This window comes from Toxotes jaculatrix, chromosome 22 (genome assembly GCF_017976425.1).
Source record: "Toxotes jaculatrix isolate fToxJac2 chromosome 22, fToxJac2.pri, whole genome shotgun sequence".
NCBI classification, from domain to species: Eukaryota; Metazoa; Chordata; class Actinopteri; family Toxotidae; genus Toxotes; species Toxotes jaculatrix.
Window position 1 is genome coordinate 9,652,570 of NC_054415.1, and position 22,649 is coordinate 9,675,218.

At 39.1% G+C, this 22,649-nt stretch overlaps 1 protein-coding gene across 2 annotated transcripts in view; it reads left to right on the top strand.

The window, feature by feature from the left end:
• The first annotated feature begins 248 nt into the window (after positions 1–248).
• The window catches only part of tfec (transcription factor EC), a 40,256-nt gene continuing 17,855 nt past the window's right edge, over positions 249–22,649 (top strand). For both annotated transcript variants that reach the window (XM_041030598.1, XM_041030599.1), the window contains exons 1-2: positions 249–429; positions 7,710–7,953. In XM_041030598.1, coding sequence (XP_040886532.1) covers positions 7,732–7,953 — 222 coding nt within the window. In that variant the 5' untranslated portion in view covers positions 249–429; positions 7,710–7,731. The remainder of the gene's footprint in view (positions 430–7,709; positions 7,954–22,649) is intronic.

A 22,649-nucleotide genomic window follows, 5' to 3' on the forward strand; every position in this document is an offset into this window, starting at 1 on the left:
GTAAGTACCATGATTTCACTGAGAATTTCCAGAAAAAACTCACAAGTTAGCAAAATTATATACAACAGGAAGTATTTTCATACTTTAAAGCTTTTCTTCTGTAACTTTTGAAGTTTTTTAATCTATTTGATGGGCAACCATGCTTATGTAACACGATGACTTGCAAGAATCTGTGATTACTTCTGTCTTGGATGTAGCGGCAGTTGACACAAAAGCTTCCCTTTGCACCCCGCTCCTGGGTGCGAGAAAAGAGGAAACGCAATTTGGTTTAAATCTGGGGCCCTTTCACTAGCCCATGCTTCCAGGGATGATTAAACATCAGTAGGACGTAGATCAACAAGCAAGTTAATTTGAAGTTGGATTTTTGAGTAGATAACCACATACATACTGCAACAAGGGGACCTGTCTTCCATAACTTCCAAACTACAGGTAATTGAGAATTTGAGATTCCTTTTTTTTGTTTCTTTGGGGGTTTTTTTTGGTCAAATACACTGACATGTAAATCATATTGTCCTGAAATTTAAGATGTTGTGTTGATGTGTAGTTTATAAAAGCTGCCCTTGCTGATATCAAAATGAGGGATAAAGAAGCCCATCACCTCATTTCTTCACAAGAAACATCCTGTTTTAACAGGATGTTGCTTAGTTAGTGTCTGGTTGGAATATTTCTGGACATAAAGAACACATCTTTGGCTCTTAAATGCCTCTATTTCTTGTTCATGCAAATGTAGATATAATAAAAAAAAATTAAGAATGTATATAGTGTGGATAAGGACACATACTTCTCTGTGTGATTCCTCAGATGGAAATTTTGGAGATGACAGAGAATGTTATCATTTTGTTACTATATAAACTGTAAGACATCTGAAATAATTATTTTTTAATTTGCTTTCCTAACATAATTTTTGTGAAATAGTTTTTACAGTCAGTGTCATGTAATTTCTCTTAATTTCTCTATGCATGTTTATAAAATGTACTTAAGTGTATAAACAGTCAATGGGCTCTTGCTCCTCTCTACACTCGTATTATTTCATGAAAATGCCTTCGTAAAAGATTACCACGCTACATTATGTCTTGTCTGTTTCATAGTGTCACTCTGACAACATTGTGTCCTAACGTGGGCACGTTGTATGTTTGTTTGAGCTCAGCTTTTAGAGATGAGGATGACACAGCGGGAAAATCTTTGAAGTTCCTCATGGGATACTTCCTCATTTTTAGTCACATGATATTATTTACAATATATTAAGAAAAAAAAACCCTATGAACTTCTCCAATCTTGCATCACGGGAATATTGTTTTCAGAGCTGTGCGTGTGCAGGTTCGGGGCTGGGGAGGGGGAAAACCGTGTGTACATGATGAGCTATAGGGCAAAGAGGGTGGACGTGTGTAAAGGCCTCATGGGACGATGAGTCACAACCATGATTAATAAGTAGTATTTTCTCCCCCAAAGTAACTTGAATATCTGTCAGAAATGATCCTAGAAAGGAAATATGCTCAAGTGAGGAATTACTTTTATTTTCTTTTCTTTTTTATGAGAAAATTAGTGTGCAATAGCAGAGATGTGTGCATACACAGCCACACAGCTGTTTGTATGTTCAGAGGACGGGGTGCAAACTTGGTGCAGTGCGCAACATAATGGAAGTGTGCAGCTTTATTTTGACTTTGAGGTTTGTGCACAGGGCACTTCAAGACTTTTGCAATTTTGAGAGATCATTCTAGTCTGAGTCATGGCTTGACAGAAATGTCATTTAGAAACTGCTGATGACACACACGCCTTCTCAAATATTTGAGGACTTTTTTTTTTATTATTATACTTCTGCGGGGGCTTAAGTTGCAGTTTCAAGAAGGAAATAATAAAAATGTCTTTATTTTTAAAAAGTTGAATGGATGCATACAGCACCATCTTGTGGTTACTCTGGAAATGACAACTTGGATTTGCATTAGTGTGTTTAGTTATGCCCTGTCCATGTTACCCTTAAAATGAATTGTCTGGGCTTTTGTAATAATTGTAGTAGTAGTAATAAAAATAATAATAATAATGAAAACTGTTTTTTACATTTTTTATTTAGCATTTCAGTCGTGAGATGTGTGTGCAGCACTGGGCGGGGGGGGGGGGGGGGGGGGGGGGGGGGGCGTAATGTACTGGAGGAATGTAAACATTGTCTGCTCTGAGGGCTAACTTCAAAGTCAGACTGCGGTAACCTCCTCTCAGCGGTGGCACACACCCTTGACCAATGAAAAGTGAAAGTGAATGTTCATCCACGGTCTACAGCCTCTTCCTGAAACCAGTCTTTGAAGTCACAGAATGGATCTGATTGACTTGTGAACTAGACACATATAGAATCTCTCTGTTTTCCTCGTCTGTGTTTTGCAGAAGAACACCACACCTGTGTGTCTTCCACATTTTAAGAATAATGTCAGAAGCTCCTCTGTGCTCTCTTTCCTGCACATATTGGTTTCTAACAATGTCCAAAAATTAACTAGAGTGGATAAAGACTACAACAAATGATCTTTGGTCTCTCTAGGTGACTGGTGAGAGCATAAGGTGTTTAATGAGAGATTATAACTTCAGTATATGATCATGGGGCCTTGTATGTTACAGTTTCTGTTGTAAAGATTTTTAAAATGACATATAAAAGCAATAAGTTCATCTTTGGAATGCTATTTCATACCTGCTTGCGTCAGTAGACCACATGGATATTCACTAGATCTTGCAAGCACCAGCAACCTTTACGAATTAAGATGCAAATTTGTCTTATGAGCATCTACATTAGATATTCATAAAGTTCTGGGACAGCTTTACACTTTCACCTTCACACTAGTATAATGGACAAATTATTACTAGAAACTTGATTTCCAACACATTAATTCACCTCAGTCAGTTCAAGAAGAAAATTAACTGTTACTGTGTCTAGTATTGTTTATTTATGTCACATGGCACTGGTTTAAGCTGCTCCAGACATATCTATCTGTTTACTTTCCAGCTTTCCTCACAGTTTGCATTTCTCAAGATCAAGAGTCTGTTTATGTTATCATTGTATATGAGATTAGTTGCTATAATATTATTATCATCAGTGAGGTAAATGTTATGGGTTTTAAATCCACTAATTCTCAAAATAGCAAGTCTAATGCAGTTATAGCTGTACAGAGGCTACATGTTGAGAGGTAATTAATGTATGATGTATAATCCTACACACAGTGATGATAGTAGAAGTTCAACATCCCTGTATTTCAACATCCCCAGTGCAGCTTATTAAGTTTAGAAGGAACTAAAATAGAGTCAAACTATTGGGACATAGTGCAAAATATTTTTTCTCCTACACATTTTGCATGGCTTCTTTAACAAGTTAGGTCACATCAAAGTCCCATTTTAGCAATGGGAATCAGAACAAAACAGTTGAGGAACAGCTGAACCACACAGGTTTAAAACACAACTCTAAATGGTGACCTCAGCTCTTCACACAAACTGAATGCTCTCTGGAATAATGACCTTGTCCAAGGGGTGTATGTTAAGAAGACTTTGCTGGTGTGATCAGTGATAGAGGCTGGATCTCCTGTGTGTCTGAGCTCTTCATCATTATCTTGGCTCACTGACTCATATCTTGAGCGCAGGGTGCAAAACTCTTGCAGCGGCCTTGTTCCCGACGCGATGGGACGCCGGGCAGGACAATAAGAGAGAATTAGCGGTGAAAAAAGCAAATAAATAGGTGCTTCAATACATGACAGCCCAGCAACAAAGTCTGCTGTGGATGAGAGGGAGAGCGAGAGACATAGAGAGAAAGTAGGAGAGAGAGAGAGGCCTTGATGAAAATAAATAGTGGAGCTCAAAGGGAGGCAAGGGTTGAGCGGATTGGAGGTGATGATGAGTGGAGAGCTGTACAAAGTAGTACATCTATGGGAAAGGTTTTAATGAGGCAAACGTCAGTGTGTGTGTGTGCTTTCTCATCTGTGACACAGACACTCAGAAAATCCTCAGCAATGATACTCCAAACTTCCTGTCTCCATGTGGGTGGGTGAGGATTTGCGTTAGCCTGTAACACAGACACATGGATGGAGAGATGGATAGACAGACAGACTTCTTACTGGTTTTAATTAAGATAATAAGCATACCTTTGCACATGTCATAGGGACTCACAAGTAAAGTACCGTCGTATCAACATTACCAGCCTAGCGACTCCTTCACCATTTTACTTCCACAAGTAAATTGGATTTACACTCAAGCACGAGGCTTAGAAAGTTTATGACTATTTTCAAAGTTAGTACAGCAACGCTCTTTGCTGTGTCACGGTGATGCTAGTTCTGTTCAAGCTGATAACTATCAGCAGTCAGCACACACCTGTAACTCTGACCCATTGAAGTGACGCAACACACACACACGCACACACACAATTGACTGGAGGTATGACTCACATTTTATGAGTTTACAACTCAAGTCTTTGAAGATTGTGGGTTAATATATTTCTAATTGATTAAATTACTGATGGTGATTAACTGATAACTGATTACTCACTGACAAACTGCACCCAGTGGACAGATAGACAGACACACAGGAAGACAGACACACTGGGCTTACTAACAGTTTTTTTTTTTTTTTATTGGTTTTTACTGTACTATGTTACTCATGTAGAGAAAATTTTGCCACTGACAAAAAAGTCAGATCCTAGAGACTGGAACCACGCCTGAAGCCTAAGCAGCGTAGCATTGTTGTCTATTGTCTTTCAGCAACAACAAGGCTTTGTGTATCTGTAAATCCTACCTGCAGAGCAGCAGGACGCCTTTAGTTAATTGTCAGCTCTCAGTTGGAATAAAAGGAAGTCAAACAGGGGTAACACTTGCTGAACAACCAAGGGATCATAAGGTGCTGGTCTCATGAGTTAAGGACATGACAGTCACACACTGTTTATAGCTTTACGTGGCCATTTAGCAAACAATCAATAATGAGCTATGCTGGCTAAGGTAAGCTAATTAAAGAGGAGAGGACTCTCAGGACCAGCTTCCCAGTCAGGATTTACATTAAGCTAGATGTGGAGATTGTGTCTTAGAAAAGTGGCTTCCTAGATTTTGCTCAGCGACTTCTTGACTTTGGAGTCCTGGACTAAGTTAAATTAAATTAATTTAATTACAACAACCAATGTTAGTCGCTTGTGATGAGAGTATGAGAATGCTGCTGTGGTCTGAGGGTGCTCATGACAGGAACACGTCACAGACAGTCCATAGTTTGATGGAAATGGAGAAGTAAAGACAGACAAATCTATGGAAATAGAAAAAAAACACACATTCACAAGCACACTACTGAAAACATAACACACGCAACAAAAAAAAGTACTACAAGTATTATTCTGATCAAGAACAACACAAAATGACTATCGTTCAGAAAATAGTGACGTATAATCAGTATCAATCCTCTGTATAAGAAACATTGAGATCATGGACAAGGTAGAGGTTAATGCATGAGGATTAATGCTGCAGTAAATGGTAACTGTTAGTGCGGCTCCGTCTGTTATTTCAAAAATGCCCACTTAAGCCGTAGAGTCCATGAGTGTAGTTGACGCGTGCATCAATAAAAAACTCCGTTCTCAATTTGTTCCGGGTTTATCTTTTACTGAAGATTTTCTTTGTTGAACAAATACATAAAAACATAAACTTAAACAAGCACGGTCAAAAACTAGTCTGCTCTCCTGGCTCCACAGCTTCAACTAAAAAGTCAAATAAGCACACGCAAGCTATTACGTTTACAGCCAATCAGAGGCCAGCGCTGTGGAGACACTTGTTCTTAGCCAATACAATAGTTCTGTTATAAATGGCCCTAACAGTAACTGTATTTAAATTTGGCATGTGACTATTGTACCACTAAATAACAAGGTAAAATGCAGACTTAAAATCTGAATTTTAGAAACTAAAATTCAGATTCCAGAGACACTTCTTGTGAAAAAGGATTTTTATTTGCTGAATGACAGTCGGAAGGCAGTGCTGCAGACAGTGGATTAACATTCCTCACTTATAACACTTTCACACAGGAACCCTGTGCAGGACGTGAGATAATGAGCACAGGTTCAGTTAGCGATCTGCATTTAACCGTTCACACCAGACTGTTGTTTTTGGGTAAACAGGTATCTGTTAACTGTTAACTCAATTAAACCAAAGTAAACAGCAATGTTTTACACTGGAGATGATAAGATCAGAGTGTAGGATGAGGGGTTAAACCTATAGTCATTATAAAAAAGAACCTGGTCTTAAACCCAGGTTGGGATAAGTCCTCATTTAATAAAATGATTATTTTTCAGTCAAATGGTTCAGTACATTCACATACAGGCATTCACATTCAAATGTATGAAATTTAAATATAATCCCTAAGGGGATGTATTTCATTTCTGACCCTGGGCCATTTGACCTAACTATGCACATTATGGGCTAGTAATGGTGCAGGGTAACTGGGTGACAAAAGCCTGGTTGAGTGACATTCCCATACCCATAAAACACTCTTCGTGTGTTAAGCCACTTAATTGTTATTTAAGAAAGATGCCTTGCTCATGGGCTAACAGAGAACCTCACAAATCACAGACAAAGACTCAGGCTAAACCCACACAGACAACCACACAGTTGTTCCAAATGACCATTGTTGTAGGAATGCAGCTAGGTGGACAAAACCCCGTCTCTACGTTTACAAAAACCTGTTTTCTCACGCCTGGTACACGTCATACACATTTTTACAGATAGTGCCTAGAACTGCCTGGCAAATTCTGCAGTGGAAGGCATTCTGCAATGCTGGTGACAGAATAAAGGCAATTAAACACTGTTTGCACCATGCTTGGACAGCCAGGCGGCCATATGCCTTGCCAATTAACCTTCCACATCAGGAGAAAGAAGGAGAAAAAAGACACAGAGGCAGGAAATAGACACCAAGATTATAATCACACACATTCTTCTTTTTTTTTTACCTACATTCTCTTTGTGCTCAATCAGTTCTGCATTGTAGCAAAAAGTATAAGTCTCCTACTTTGCATGTATTCTCCATTAGTACTCCAGTGACAGTGACAGCTAATTTGCACTCAAATATTGTAATTTAGATATGAAGTACTAACTTACTTTCATACTTGCGCCCTTGGCTCCCCTTGGGACCATCGGCAGTTGATGACTTATCCCTTTCTAATGTAGTACTGGGCAAGTTTCCTTTGGAAAGTGGGTAATTTTCAAAGTTCTTAAATCTGACAGTAGACAGCAAAGCACCCAGGTAGAAAGTTAAAAAAGGAACTGAGGCAAAGTCAGCATAGTATCTGTACGTCTTCGGGTGTCCATTGATGGTAAATACATCAGATGGAGGCAGAAGACAGGGAACATTAGTAAGTAGTGCGGATATGGCAGACATACCATGATATGTGCTAATGTGGTTGAAAATCTGCAAAGTGTTCCTTTAATGCCTTTGTAAGAAACTGGCCAGCTTTCAAGATTAGTGACCAGACCAAACTATAGAGACCAGTGCAACACAGTGTGGAGCACAGTTATTACTACTGAACATACAGTAAATGCATACACACAACCACATCCACCCGTGCATGTCTCTCCTGCCCTCTCGTTTCCCTCTCCTGAACAAGTTGTCCACTGAGAAATTCAAGAACAAATCCTGATTTAATAAAGATAATATAACAATTTCATTACGTAATTGGTTAATTTACTGACTAATTGATATTTCCTTTTTTTTTTTTTGCTTAGAAACAGTTTTGGGTTGTCAGAAATGTTCCAGTCGTGCTCCGGTCCGAATAACCAGTGGGTGATTAGTCAGAGAGAAGACGGACAAGGCTTATTTAATTCTGGACCACATCCACATAGCTGGCCTCAGTTCCGTACCCCTCCTCCCAGCGGCACCATTCATCATACTCGCTCCCAGTGTCCATATGGTGGAGCCTACAGCAGAACACAACCCCCTGTTTGGTACCATTCCCAAAACACATGGAAGGTAAGTACACACAAGTAGTAACATTTTCCTAATTAGAGTGTTGAAAGCAAATTATTAAATCAGAATCAAACTCCCTTTGTTCCTCTCAATCTCTCCACATTACATTTCTATGACGAGTAAACAAAGAACTGTGATCACAATATAAACAACTAACACCTTCAGTTTAAAAGACCCACTATTAATGTGATGCTTTCTTGTCCACACACTTCCCCTAATAGTCCGCGTATTACCACAGTTAATTACTGAACTGTCAATGTTGTCACATGTTTAATTACAAAGCTGCATCAAATACATCAGCTGTCATAAATATGAAAGCCAACCAGGTCGTAAACACAGCAGGCCTCCTCTGATGAACCTCCTCCTGTCTGCTGCATGTAAACAACATCAGTGACGCATTGTAGTCTATTCATCACAGCTGTTTAGAGGCATTTGAGAATAAAAGGTTAATGAAGCAGGGATGTGATCACTGCTGTAGAGAAATAAATATTTTATTGCTGCTAGTCTTTTCCAAATGCTTCTTACAGTGGCAGCATGTGTCTTCTTACAGCATGTGTGTAACCATCTGCCACTAATACATACTAGGCTGATTGTGGCTATATTGCTGTTGTTCATGCATGTTGAGAACCAGTTGAATGAACTCTGTGTTTTAGGGGTCAATTCTTTGGAATTTGTCTCTGGGGATTGCACCACCATTGTCCAGGCAACTAAAAATCCCTCACACAATGTGCTGACAGATCACTGAGCCATAACTGGCCACTGCAATTACTGTATGCTATTCAATGTATGCATTGCTCTTGTATATGTGTGCTTTCTTTTTTTTTTCTTTTTTTTTTCTTTTTTTAGATTGCACAAAGATTGCAGGCCTCATCTGGGATTTTAGAAAATCTCGTTTATTTTCCTGTGTTGCTTTGATGCAAAAGTGAGACTGAATTTTGCATGTTTGGGATATGTTGGGGCCATTGTGAGAAGAGCCAAATAACTCCCAGATTGGCTGTCTTTTAGGCTTTAGGGAGGGAATCTCTGGAAGGGCGATATGAATCAGACTTTTAGAGAAGGAGGAACAGAAAACATCCCTACAGTAGATGGATGACTGATAGACTTCAAAGCATTGTTGCAGTATGTTTTTCACTTCTGTAGGAGGCCTTTCATGTGCTAAAGTTGGTCTTGTGTGTGATGTGTTTATGTGTATGTGCAAATGCATGTGAGTGTTTGTGAGTCGATATCTGCCTCAAGGTACAAGCTGCCCCCATTCAATACAAGAGGAAGAATGGTTTGGTAGATGCAGGTGGAGGTGCTGGTGTGAGGAGGGAGTAGATTTCCTCTCCAAATTAAAAGACCAAAACTTGCTAGAACTCAGCTCTGGCCTGGAGAACTGCCTCTATGGTCCTAGGATGACAAAAAAGTCCATGTGTTTCATGAACTCTGAAGTTTGACTGAACTCCAGATTTCACATACTAATTTCTTGTCTTCCCAGACATAGTGCACATAAAACTACCTGGAGTGGGGTCCAAAAGTCTGAGACCACATCTCTAATATTTTCACGGAAACCTGGAAATAATTGGACAGTCTGCACTATTTCTAGGTCAGCAATCTAATTTAACCAAATTTGCGGCATTGACCAACTTAGCTCCTTTGCACAAAAGGTCAAATTTCCTTGAGCTGTATCACTTTCATTGAAGCATGCATTCAGATTTGATCTACTCATCAGAGACTTGTTCAAGTACCTCAACTTGCAGCCAGTGTTCACCTGTTAGAAATAAGGCAGCACCTCAAGTTTCCAGCAGATCATTGCTCACTAAGTAGCATTGTGATAGCGGGATAAATGGCATCAGACCTAAGTGAAAGTGTCAGAAGTCAAATTATTATTCTAAGCAAAGCGGGACTCTCTCAGCGTCAACTCATGGCTAGACTAAGGGCTTCTGAGGGGACAGTGTCTGGAATTCTAAAACGCTTTTTGTAGAAACTGGATGAGTTGTATACAAAGCACGATCAGACAGAACAAAAGTGACCACACTATCAGAAGATCAATACATCAAGCTTAATATACTGAGATATAAAAAAGCAACTTCATCACAGATACAGAATTTGCTAAATAAAGACCGCAAGACTCCAATCAGCGAAATCACTGTCAAAAAAAGCTGCCTTGTTGTGGTTTCAGTGGAAGAATAGCAGTTCCTAAACCACTTCTCAGGAGGGGAAACAAGGTCAAACGCTTTGGATGGGCTAAGAAAAACCAGCATTTCACATTGGAAGAGTGGAAAAAGTCTAATTAACTTATGAATCCAAGTTTGAGATTTATGGCAGTAAGAAAAGGGTGTATGTAAGGAGAGGAAACGGAGAGAGAATAATACAACAGTGTATCAGACCACAGTGGGGTTTTTTGCCTTCTCTTGGGTTCAGTTCGGACACATGCACTGAACTGACTGCACCCTGACCAGGGAGAAGCTCCACCTCATTCCACTGCCCCCCAAACCAAACCAAACCAAACCAAACCAGATACTAAGGTATTCTGAAACTCATGTTTTTTCAAAGATTCAACTTTTCATTCAAATTGTTAAGTTGATATCATTTGTATTTAAAGTAATAGTATTACATTCAAAACAGATGCAAAATAGAAGTCTCCTGAAACACTTTTCGACCCCACTGTATGGGTGTATTTGCCTCTATACACACTACAACTCATGGTTTGTTTGTCTAATATCTATGGCAAAGCCTGTGAGTCATGGTGGAAACAGACACGTAACTTCACTGTGTTGTTGGGAAAATTTCCAAAAATGCATCTGGCCAACTTGTACACTGTTGAAATCAAAGGCAAATACAACGGTTTGACAAATTCAATTTGCCTGTAAATCTTATTACAACAAAACATCATTAAAAACAAATTAACTGTGAGGAACCATTGTTTTGCAGTGTGGAATTTTTGATTGTAGATTTCAAAGTGTGGTCAAATGACTGATTCACACTGGAAAACCATTTCTCGGTCCATACACAAGGTCAACTACAGCTCAGTGGCAGGGACAAAAACTATTCAAAAACCGGTGAGAAATAGGAGCCAATGCTGTTGCTAATGCACGGGCGGAACTGGAAGGAGAGAATCTGAGATATTAAGGGGAATGGAGTAAAGACTTAGCCAAGACTGGTGTGAAGGAAAAGAGGGGAAAAAATAGGAGGAATGCATGAGACAGGGAGAAGGCAAAGAAAAAAAAAAGAGGAGGGTGTCAGGGCAGCAGGGACACTGGCAGGCCAAAGCATGGGAGAGCAGCGGTGATGGGTTTGGACCACCCATTTGGACTGGCTGAGCGCCTGGGCTGGCTGGACTGCTGCTTGCCTGCTGGACTGGGTGCTTGCATGAATGAGGGAATAGAGACAAACAGAAAGTCCTGTGTAATAATTCAGGCAGATGGAACAATGTGCTGGAAACATTAAATATAAAATCTGAACTACACATAGAAATGCACTGAAGTAAGGAAGCCAATGAATGCAGATTTTTTTTTTTAAAGCTGTTGGCATCGGACTGTTGTTACATGTGTAAAGGAAACATTGTTTTCTGATATTCAATAATGCTCTGAACAAGTACAGTGTGCTGGAAGATTAAAAAGAAAATACATACTAAACAGATCTTATTTTAAATTTGCAGCAATAAAAATTTATCCCTGTCTTCAACAACATAAAATATACATAAAAACCACTGAAATTATCTTTTGATGTTAGAAAGATAGATGTCACCCTTTTTTATGACTGGGTGATGGCATTGCTCATTTCAGAGAGATTTTTTACTGAGCTCTTTCCACTGACCCCTTCTGATATGAAAGGGCTATCTAAGACACTAATAGGATTAGACAGAATAGCCCTCTTAATGCTTCATGTTCATTTCTTTAGTGTCTCACACTGGACATAACTCCATCCTAACAACACACACATACACAAGCATCACCACCCCTCCAGCTCACCCCTGACCTCTTCCTACGCCGATTGTTCTTACAACAGTAGAGATCAAGCCATTAGACTGTCCCGATAATTGACACACAGAACAAAAACACAGAGCACTTCTGGATAAAACATATCATAATCCCTCGAGGTAGGGGTGCTGGGGGGTTTCAAGGCCACCAAGATAGCTATTCACAGCATCCAGAGACATGGAGAGACCTCCGGGACAGACATTGTGAGGTGTTGGTATGAGACTTGGTATGACACTCCTGGGAAGAGTGGTGATTAGTAACGAAGAGGATTGACTATGCTCTAGGGCATTTGTTACCATCTGGTAATACATTTGGAAACATATGCGTGGCATTGACTAATGCAGTCTTAATGCTGCTGGTGGTAGTGATAGATACGTGAAAAACATCTCTGCTGATTTCGACGTTAGCTAAGTCTGATTCTTTATTTGCATCATTTCCTTACCAACTGGTAGAGATACGGCCAGTGAGGGCCAGTGATTGTTACCAGAATTCACGTCATCAGCTGATGTGAAATGTGGCTGTTCCAAATTATTTTGAGCATTATGGCTTTATTCTGTATAGTGTAACCTCAGGAGCCTGTCTGGGGTCTCAGATTGGTCCTTAATTGACGTTCCAAGTTTAGATTGAAGACCTGATTGTATCTTTGCCATTTGGGCTCCTAGATTTTGTAACTGCTTCAGGATGTTTTTTGTTTTGTTTTTTGTTTTTTGTTCTAATATTTTTACTTCCTTTAAGTTAAATTTTGTTGTTCTGTTCTGTTGTTTTTAGGATGTGTTTGGCAAATCAACTCTTTCATCTTACATCTAACCCTAACCCTAACTTATTATATAGTCTGTGCGCACAACCGTATTCAGTGGCACACCTGCTTTATACAAAGATAAAAACTTAAAATTATTTTCCAAAATATTTCTTCATATCTCATGTAAGCGGACGGGATAAGTGAACAAGTGATTAGGTTTCGTGCGGATAAGATCAAACAGTAAAGCAATCAGTGACATGATAAATGACCACTTGTCTCCCTGTATTAAGAGACAATGACTGTTAGTAATTATCTTAACAACATGGGCCTCATCAAGTCCTTTACTCTCTACTCCCACTCTTATCTATCCCCATCTCTTTACATTTACATCTTCCTTCCCTTCAACCACCATCCCAAACATCTTCAGAATAGTTTTGTGTCCTGGGGCAGTGTTTTTGACCTCGGTCCTTCAGGCATTTCTCAGTTGCCACAGAGATTTGTTGGACCTGTGTGGAAAGATTTTGATGGTGACTGTATGGATAAATTGCTTGTATTATGAATCATTGACAGAAAATGGAAGCTAATGCTTTATTCATGCCATTTCAGCAGAATGGGAAGAGAGGGGAAACATCAGATTTTTCCATCTTGGGAGGGGTGACACATTACCCCAAAATGGTGGCCTCCTTTGCTAGCCATGTAGTCACACCAGGTTAATGGAATTTAAGCAAAAGATAGATATTTATTAATCATTTTGCACATTTGTAATGATTTGTTAATGAGTAATTATTGTTGTACAGTCTGTATGATATGATGTAAATGTGGCATTTTAAAACATTAATAAGGATTTTTTCTGACATTTAAATACATACAATATTAATAATAAATAATAATATTGTATTAAATTTTCTGCCATTTACTTTTACACATGACTGTGTGCCCTAAAGCAGATTCAGTGCCGATTTCAACAACATACAAACTGGCTAATGTACCTGCTGCCGTTCACTGATGCCCTGTTTCACCACTGGGCCACACTTCCTCTGGTACTAATGCCATCAGAACTGAAACCCAGTGCACCTAATACAGCCATTCATCCAACCATTCAACCCTGGGCATCACCGGGGCCCCTGCATACTCCATAGCCTTTATAAGATTAATGCAATGGATGGAGCAGGTGTCTGCCAAAATTCCATTCCTATTTAAACCTCCAGGCCCATACCAGCAACCTAATCCTATTAGGCCTAATTGAGTGAAGTCGACAGTCTTTTTCAGTTAAACAAAGTTCATGCACTAATAGGATTCAAAAGGGGACAAAAAAGGTACAATGTGTAGAGAATAGTAGCTGGGGAAGTGGACAGGGTGCATCAGGGAGCAGGTAAACAGGGACTGTGTGTTGGGGGACCAGCAGTGGCTTCCCGCTGGGTTTGGGGATCTGTGTTTAAGGAAGAGGGAGGGAGTGGGCTGGAGGTCTCCCCGGAGGCTAGATAAGCTCAGAGGGGGGAACAAGAACAACATAACTGGTATTTACAAACCCCTAGTGTGTTTGTGTGTGTCTGTGTGCATGTGTTTATGATCCATGTGTAATAAATTGTGTGATGTATGAGGAAACTCAGTGTGTACACCTGGGTAGTAGATCACAAAAGAACATAAAAATTTGATGTAAAGTCCAACTTATTGCATTTATGTGCATGTGTGTGTGTGTGAGTGTGAGTGGGACAGTACTGTATGCATGAATGCACCTAACTACATTGTCATATCGCACGAAACACTAATAGAACCATGTTCTGGCAAAGGAGCAGAGGAAGTGAAAACAAACTGTTTTAAACGCATTAGTGAAATTGATCTCAATCTAGAAAACATTCATTTGAATGTCAGCGCGTGCGGTTTGAAAAGTCATAATACATTGACATATTAGGCCATATTATAACCATTAAGCATATCATAGGGCTAAAGAGATTTTTTTTCAATGAAACTGCCATTGTAAAACCAGGAATGCAGCTTTAACTCTTTTTTTTCAACTGTAATTTGAAAGCTGGTATGTTCATACAGCAGATTCATGCAAACATAGGTAATAGTGCGCACTGCAAATATATCTAGCTTTCTTTGGCTTTTTATGGGGCAAAAAAAAAGGCCAAACCAGCACTTTCAGTTGCTTTACAAATATTTATACTTCCATCAAAAACTTCCTGGTAAGAAAGCAAACACAAGATATGATCTACAGCAAAACGTCCTCAAGCCAAAAGACAGTAGGAAGTGCTAGGCTAGGCCTTAAAAAATAAAAGTTTGTCACCTCATTGAATCCTTATTGTTTTTGTCTTGTGGCTACTACATGATCTTATCAAGGCCCTTTGTTAATGTCTCTCCCCCTTTGTTCCCTGCTGAAAGACAAGATGAGCAGTTGTGATAGGCAAAGCTTCACACAGTCACACACACACCAAATTAGGGAGATCAGAGAGGGACACAGTGTTTAGCCAGTGGCGTCAGTGACACAGACATGGCCTGAGGACGTAACCTTTCAGGGCTGCCCATAGCCAGAGGTGCTACATGGGACTCCCTTTGAAGAAAACACATCCAAAAGGACTTGAGAGACAAAAGGTTAGCATGGGCTTTCAGTGATCTTACATGGTCTCCTTTCTTGAAAGACAAATAGGCAACAAGGGGACTGAAGGGCCAGGTGACATCTAACTGGAAGTGATAAAACAGATGTAATCTAGGTTTATAAAGTAATAGCACTCAGTTAACAGATTAATAATTGTTTTATTATTCGAGGAGCCTGATTTCTCACGGCCGTGTTAATTTCAGCACATCATTTTGTTTTACATTTTGGTCACTTGATTGTTTTAGTTAGTTTTAGTATAGTTTTGGTAAACAAAACTATACGATACAAATACATTTTCACCAAATGCATTAGTTTTGGTTTTTACAGTGTAGTTTACTGTGGAGTCTACTTCAAGTGACCTTTTAAAAACAATTCATTTGGGATACAACCCTCCATATTTGTGGTTCATATAAAGGGACTAATAAACTGTCTGACAGATAATTAAACCATTATATGCTGTCAATTCTGCTAATCTTGTTAAAGAGGGGTTGCCTTCATAGACATTTCCTAATCTAATTACATCTCCCCTTTGGCTCTGTTATCACTTGCGGAATGGCATTGCCTCTATTTCCTGTACTTTCATAGAATGATGTGTAAATGCCAAAAACTTCCTCCTCTGAAGCTGACTGCACAACCAGTTCTTTTACATAGAAAATAAAGAAAACAGCAAAACCAAAACAAGAAGAATATGTGCAGTATATGCCTAAATTAAAATGCCATTAGTTGTATTTCCTGCCCCTATTCCCATATTAGAGATAAGAGCTGGGTACTTTGTAAAAATGTAGCTAGGAATAGTGATGTGACTCACAACAGTTCATCTTCATTCTAAACTGAGTAATGCGTTTCCAATGGCCCGTTAAAAGTGGCTCAGACTGTGAAAAATCCAGAGGCACAAACTCTTTTCAGCAGTTATGGGAACTCTGAAAACAAGACTTCATTCAGTTTGAAGACAAATGTTCAAAGGAATGCCTTTCTGGAAAAAAAACAAAACAAAAAAAACAAACAAAAAACAAAAGGACATTTTTCAAATGTCAAAGTTTCTATTAAAGCTATGATTTGACATTTTGGGAAATTTGCTTATTTGCTTTCTAGATGAGTGTTATATGACACGACTGATACCTCTCACCATTGTGGTTTTATGGAGGTTTATGTGCGGAACAATTTCTAAGCTGGCCTGCTGCAGGTTGTAGTTTTACATTAGAAGTAGAGACATGAAAGGGCTATCAAACTAATGCCAACTCTTATCGAGAATCTAACGTGCAAGACTTTAAAAAGTAAAACTGTGTCCTTATAGCACCTTATTATGTACAGATACATTGTAGTAAGGCTAATTTAATGTTTTTAACTGGCTTCATTGCAACATGTGAGCGCTGAGTGATTTACAGTACGAAAAAATTATTCACAATGTAAAGATAATAAATGATGTAAAATAGTGGCCTGAGGTCTGCAAAGATCTGACAGTGATCAGCTAGAGTTTAACCTCAGCTGTCCTGAGTCCACCTCCAATACCCCAGATCCTTGCCAAAATACTTGTATTTGTTTGTGTGTGGTGGGCGTGTGTGTGTGTGTGAGAGACTCCACTGGTGGAAAAGTCAGAAGTGGGGGGGGGGGGGGGGGGGGGTGTACAGCTTTGTACAATGATAGAACAGACAGAAGGAGGGGGAAAAAAATCAAAGAATTGGAATAATTGGCATAATTCAAGGTGGCTGGGCACAGTCAGGGGGAGTGTCAGTGTTGGGCGAATCTTTTGCCATCCTCAAAGAGAGACGGTCTGCACAATTAGCCACACGAACTCTGACCCCGCTCAGAATAATTAATGAATAACAGAGGGGATAAAGACAAAAGGCACAGAGCGGTCTGGTTGAGTGGCGAGCGAGGGTAATACATCAAAGAATGCCGTTAATTGGCCCTGTGGCTTTCATTCTTTGCCCTATTTCTTTCAATTCATTGACTCAAAATAATGGGTTCAGGTTCATTATCAACAGGTCGTAAGCCCTGGGAGTGCCAAAATTCAACAGGAGAGTCAGGGGTGTGTGTGTGTGAGTAAGTGTGTGCATGCTTGCCAATGCATGTGTACAAAAATGTGTGTAATGGCTTAGCTTTTTGCCTGGCCCCCCAAAGTTCTGACGACATCAATTCCACACAGGGGAAAGTAAAAGGTTGCATAGCTGTGTAGAGAAGAGAGCAACGGGCCACAATTTTTACGTTTTTTTTTTTGTTGTTGTGAAAAAAAAAAAAAAACTCAACAAGTACAGCTTTCATTGTGTCTGTGAATGCTGCAAGTGTCGTCACGATGCTGGAATATAACTGGTACGGACAGGTAAGTGAAACTGAATCCACCTACTGCTGTGGTGATGCTCTCAGAAGTAAACTGAGTGTAAATGTCTCCTGATTTGACAGAGCGATACTGAATGTAGTCAATGTCTGATATGGCCTCAGAGCCGCTTAAGTCAAGTGATGATATTGGCGCATACTATGAAACTGTATAATTAATGCTGATGATCACCAGCGATGGCTATATGATGCACAGCGTGCACTGTAACTTAATCAAATCATTTTCAAATATCACAGACTTCCAACTATGTTTCCATTACTTCAAATCAAATTTTCAAACAATACAGTATGTTTGTGTCATGTGCCTGTTTGAATGCTTCAGATAAAGAGGGGCCTTGTTTCAGATAGCTGGCACATCAGATAGCTTCTTTTCATATGTAACTGAGTCGTCACGGTCCCTCCGTAATGACTTAGTTACATACGAAAAGAAAAGAGGCACCTGGGTCATATTTAAAGCTGAATAATGTGGATTTAAATGGCATTAGTCTCAATCAAATTGAGAGTGGTATTAAAATAATTCAGCCCTGTTGGAATACTAATAACAGACTAAACAGAAACAAAGCACAGTACTTTGATATTTTATTCATGTCCAGTAAAAAGCATGTATCTTAGTATCAAATAGTCTTAAATTTGGTGAGTACAGGCTATGAAATATCTATTTTTATGTTATATAAACCATTTGAAAACTCACTGGTTTATCTGAAAAATGCATTGTTACACCACTGAAAACAGGGGTGTGTTTTTTTTTTAAATTCATGAAATTTTGGAGACAAAACATGACGACATGGTTTTCGTAGATTGTGAGTGTCAAATTAGTGTAATATTAGTGTAATATTAATATTAATTCATGGTGTACTGGAATTGAACAAAAGAAAGCAGACTCTTCAAATCATACATTTGGAAAAACTGTGAGAACTTATTAAAATCTAATATTGATACTGAAAAACTTTGGGCTTTCATTCACTCTTAATGAATCACAAAATTCAACAGTAATTCTTGTAACAGCACATTAGAGTCTCTGTAGTCTGTCTTTTCTCTGGCTGTGGTGGAGTTCACAATTTCACATGTCCAGGTGACATTTTCTGTGAAACAGCATGCAAATACAACTCCGGCACAAACTCAAGTAGCTACTCCTTGTGATTGTTGTAATGTTTCATGACTATGCTTCACCTTCAGTTCACTTCAGGGCACCTGTTTCGTTTTATCTGTATGCGGCTCTCATTCTTTTGACTTTTCTTGCAAACTTCATTTACTGATCACTGTCAAAGCCAAAGAGAGTGGTTTTGGAGCAAAAAACCCAGGTCATGTGAAATTACTCCCACTCACGTACAGAACCAGACACACCATGAAAGAGAGAGGGGTGAGGAGGGGTGGTTAACTCAATTACCGTAACTTTGTCTGCTCACGACACGTGATTTTGTTAGAAATACCTCGCCGCTTGTTACACTCTCTGAAATATTTCAGCTATCCTCTTGGCCGACCACAGCACGTTTTTTTCTCTCTTCTGGTCCTTTAATTGCCATACGAAAGGTTTCCCATACCTGGGTGAGCCATGTCAAGCAATTAATACCCTGAAATACGCCTTTTAAGTGAGTCTTTTGGTCTGTGGGGCTCCCCATTGTGATGAAAAGATTGGTGTCGTCTCACGTTAGCCTCGCACAGGTGCCTTCTCTGCCTGCACATCAGATTATTACGATAACCAGAGATGGAGAGAGAGACTGATATAGATAAACAGAGAGGGAATGGTATAAGGCCTAGAGAGAAGGAGACAGAAGGAGAGAGCAAAAAAGAGAGGGAAAAGGTGGAAGAATAAATCATGGTCCTTTGCTTGGGTGGGACTTGCTTTAAGTGTTTCCTAAGCACAGAAAGCACTCATGACCTCTGCAAAGTTCAGAATGCTAAAAACACACACACAAACAACAAAGGGTGTTAATGTAGGCTAACTCCACTCACACAGTTTGCCACAGCTTAAATGCATTAAGGAGCAAAGGATTATCACGTTTAAGCCCAGTAACTACAAATCACGTTTACTTAAACGTATACTGACACACGTGTGCTACTATGCCCCCCCCCCCCCCCCAAAAAAAAAAGACCAGCAGCATTTTGAGACTTATTGCTTGGTGGCGTGTTTAAGGACAGTCTGAGATTGTCCTGAGATTTTAGAGTATTAAATTCAAAAGCTACAGTATATCATAAAAAAAAATTGAATCCCTCACACATTTGTTGAAAACTGTGCACACTTTGGATTGTGTTGCTGGATGAACATGATCAGACATAATTAGAGAATTACAACAGTTTCACTGCTTTTTGGTTCACTGATGTCTATCAATGTGAAAACTTTACAGACTGGAGGAAAAAAAAAACAGTAAAGCAAAATTTGTTTTAGTTCATGCATGCATTATCAATGCACAAATAGAATAAATGGAACTAATGCTTGAACACTGGCACTGGTGGGAGCAGAGGAGAGTGAGCAGCGCTCAGAGAGCTTCAGTTGGATTTAGTCAAAAACATTTGTGTTAGAGAGGCTTAAAAATGCCCCATTTCTTAAATGTAATTTAGTGAACTGAAATGACAATATGTAAGTCAAAGAAACGCCAAATGTACTATTTCTCAAATATGATTTTGTGGTGTCTCAACTAGTTTGGGTGCACACTAAAAATGGACGAAGAAGAAGGAGACGTCATTAGTATAATTTCTGGATTCTTGATTTTTGAATGAGGCTGATGAGTAGATGTAATTTTTAAGTAATCTATTTTTGTAGAAAAACAAAATCAGGAATGAATTATTATTCAAAGCGGACTCTTTTATATGTCTTAAAACATGTCTGGATTGGACATGCATAATTGGCAGTACACTAATCCACACATATTCTCCTGATGCTGATGAAGGAGGTTGGGGTGGATGGCTGGGTATTCAAAGCGCATTGTCCTTACGAATGTGTAGTTGAAATGTAGTTGCTTTATCTTGGCTGATGGTTGATGAAGGCGAACAAAGGCCCTGTGTCTGAAGTTGGCAAATGATGAGTTCCGAGTTGATTTGTGAAGCTGTTTCATTCTGGTGAACCTTATTTGGCAAAAAGAAGTGCCTGACATGTTCGCTGGAGGCGGCACATGGTAGTCTATAATGGAAGAGTTGGCAGAGGCTCTTCAACACACTTAGAACTGGCAGTGACTAAATGATGGAGAAAATAAATTGAACTCAGGCACAGCTAATTACTCAATTTACCCGAGACTGGCAACTGGAGTGATGAGAGACGGCGACTGGCGGAGAAGCATGATCCAATAAAGGGACCGGAAAATAAATAGAGAAATTCTTAAAAAATGAATATTGATTATATTACCAAAGAAGAGAAAGAGGAGATTTACATGCTCTATACTGTTACTGTGCAGCTTTGGGGTGGATGAAGAGGCATTTTCATAATGGTCTAAAGAAAAAAAATAAACAATGTTGAATGTGCTCAAGAAGCACATGGTATTTGTTTGAAGTTTTGGAAAATATGTTACCACAATGCAGAGAGGCAGAAAGTCAATACAGAAAGAAGTGCATTATAGTTAGGAAGCATTTCCTATAGTAAGAACATGATGTAAATGCAGGTCAGTATACAAACTGACCAGACCTGCATGTGATAAAAGAGTGAGTTCTTCTGGCCTTTACTTCTCACTGCCCTGGCTTTCATTTTTTGGTCTTCCTTCTTGCATTACTGGGAAGAGGAGCACTGGCACTCCTCCCTTCGTCACAGCAGCCTACTCGTTCAAACGGCAGGGACACAAAGATAGCTGAACAGAGCAAACAAACCGCTCTTTGTCCACACCACAAGCCATATATTATTAGTTCGGGTAAGGTCAAAGTTGATTTAATTTTCTGCTTAGTTCTCATTAAACAGCTATTGCATTATTTAATTTCCCACAATCAAGTTAAAGGAGGGGGGAGTAATCAATATATCTCCACCAAAAGCTTTTGAACAGTGGATTGCAAATTTAGCCCACAAATGCACTTTATGTTGGTTAGGGAGAGCAGGATCCTTTTTCTGATGCCATGTTAAGCTTCAAAGGTCATAGGAGCTGCATTGAAATATTTTTGATTTTGATCTTCACTCTGTTCAGTTGCCTGACACCTGAGTTAGGTTGAATCAAAACTATTTTTCTTTATAGTTCTCTTTTAGATCTGCACAAAAAAATAAGAACGTTTGTAGGAAATAAAAACACTGTGCCTGAAATCGTTCATTTTTTCCCGAAAACTGTGATCCAGCGATTCCAAACCAGGGGTTCTTCAACTGTGGCAGTTGCCAGGGAGTACACAGAAACATTGTGGAGTAGTTTAGTTAATTTAAAAAACAAAAATTTTGATTTGATTAAGAGTCAGCCAGAAAACTATGTGAATGACAACTACTTAGCAAGCAAGCAAGCAAGCAAGCAGAGAAGTCAAAACAGCTCGCTAAAAGTAGTGGATAAACAGCTGAAATGGCTGAAAGTATTGGATAAATGGTTGTTCTAGTCAACTGCACTGCCATTTTGGAGCTTTGTCCAAATGTCTTCTGAGAATAATGAATAGAATAAACTGTAAGACATTAGTTTACTAATTGATGATTGACAACTGCATTGGGCACATTAAACAACAAAAATTAACAAGTGTCTAAAACAGGTTGATTTTGCTACGTGATGCACAATTATACAGTACATATAAATAGAATTCACTTCATGCAGAAGAGTGAATAACAAATGATTCCAGACACAGCTTTAGTCATGCTAAAACTCAGTTATAATGTAAAGAAAATAAGAGGAAACACCTCATGTACTGCTGACAGCGACTTCTCTAAGGGATGACAGATTTTCTTTTATAGTGACTCACATTAACAACATGCCAAGAAGAATGTTCGCCTCTGCAAAAAATGTGAGCTAAAGGCAACTTCTGAACAATTAGGCATCAGACAGGAAATACAAATTTATAAACTATATATATGTTAGTAAAGAAAATAGACTTGCATCACCTAAAACAGCAGAAATAGTCGAGACGAGAAATAGTAGATGTCTAATTATCCACTTACTCGTTATGTCATGTTGTCTCATAT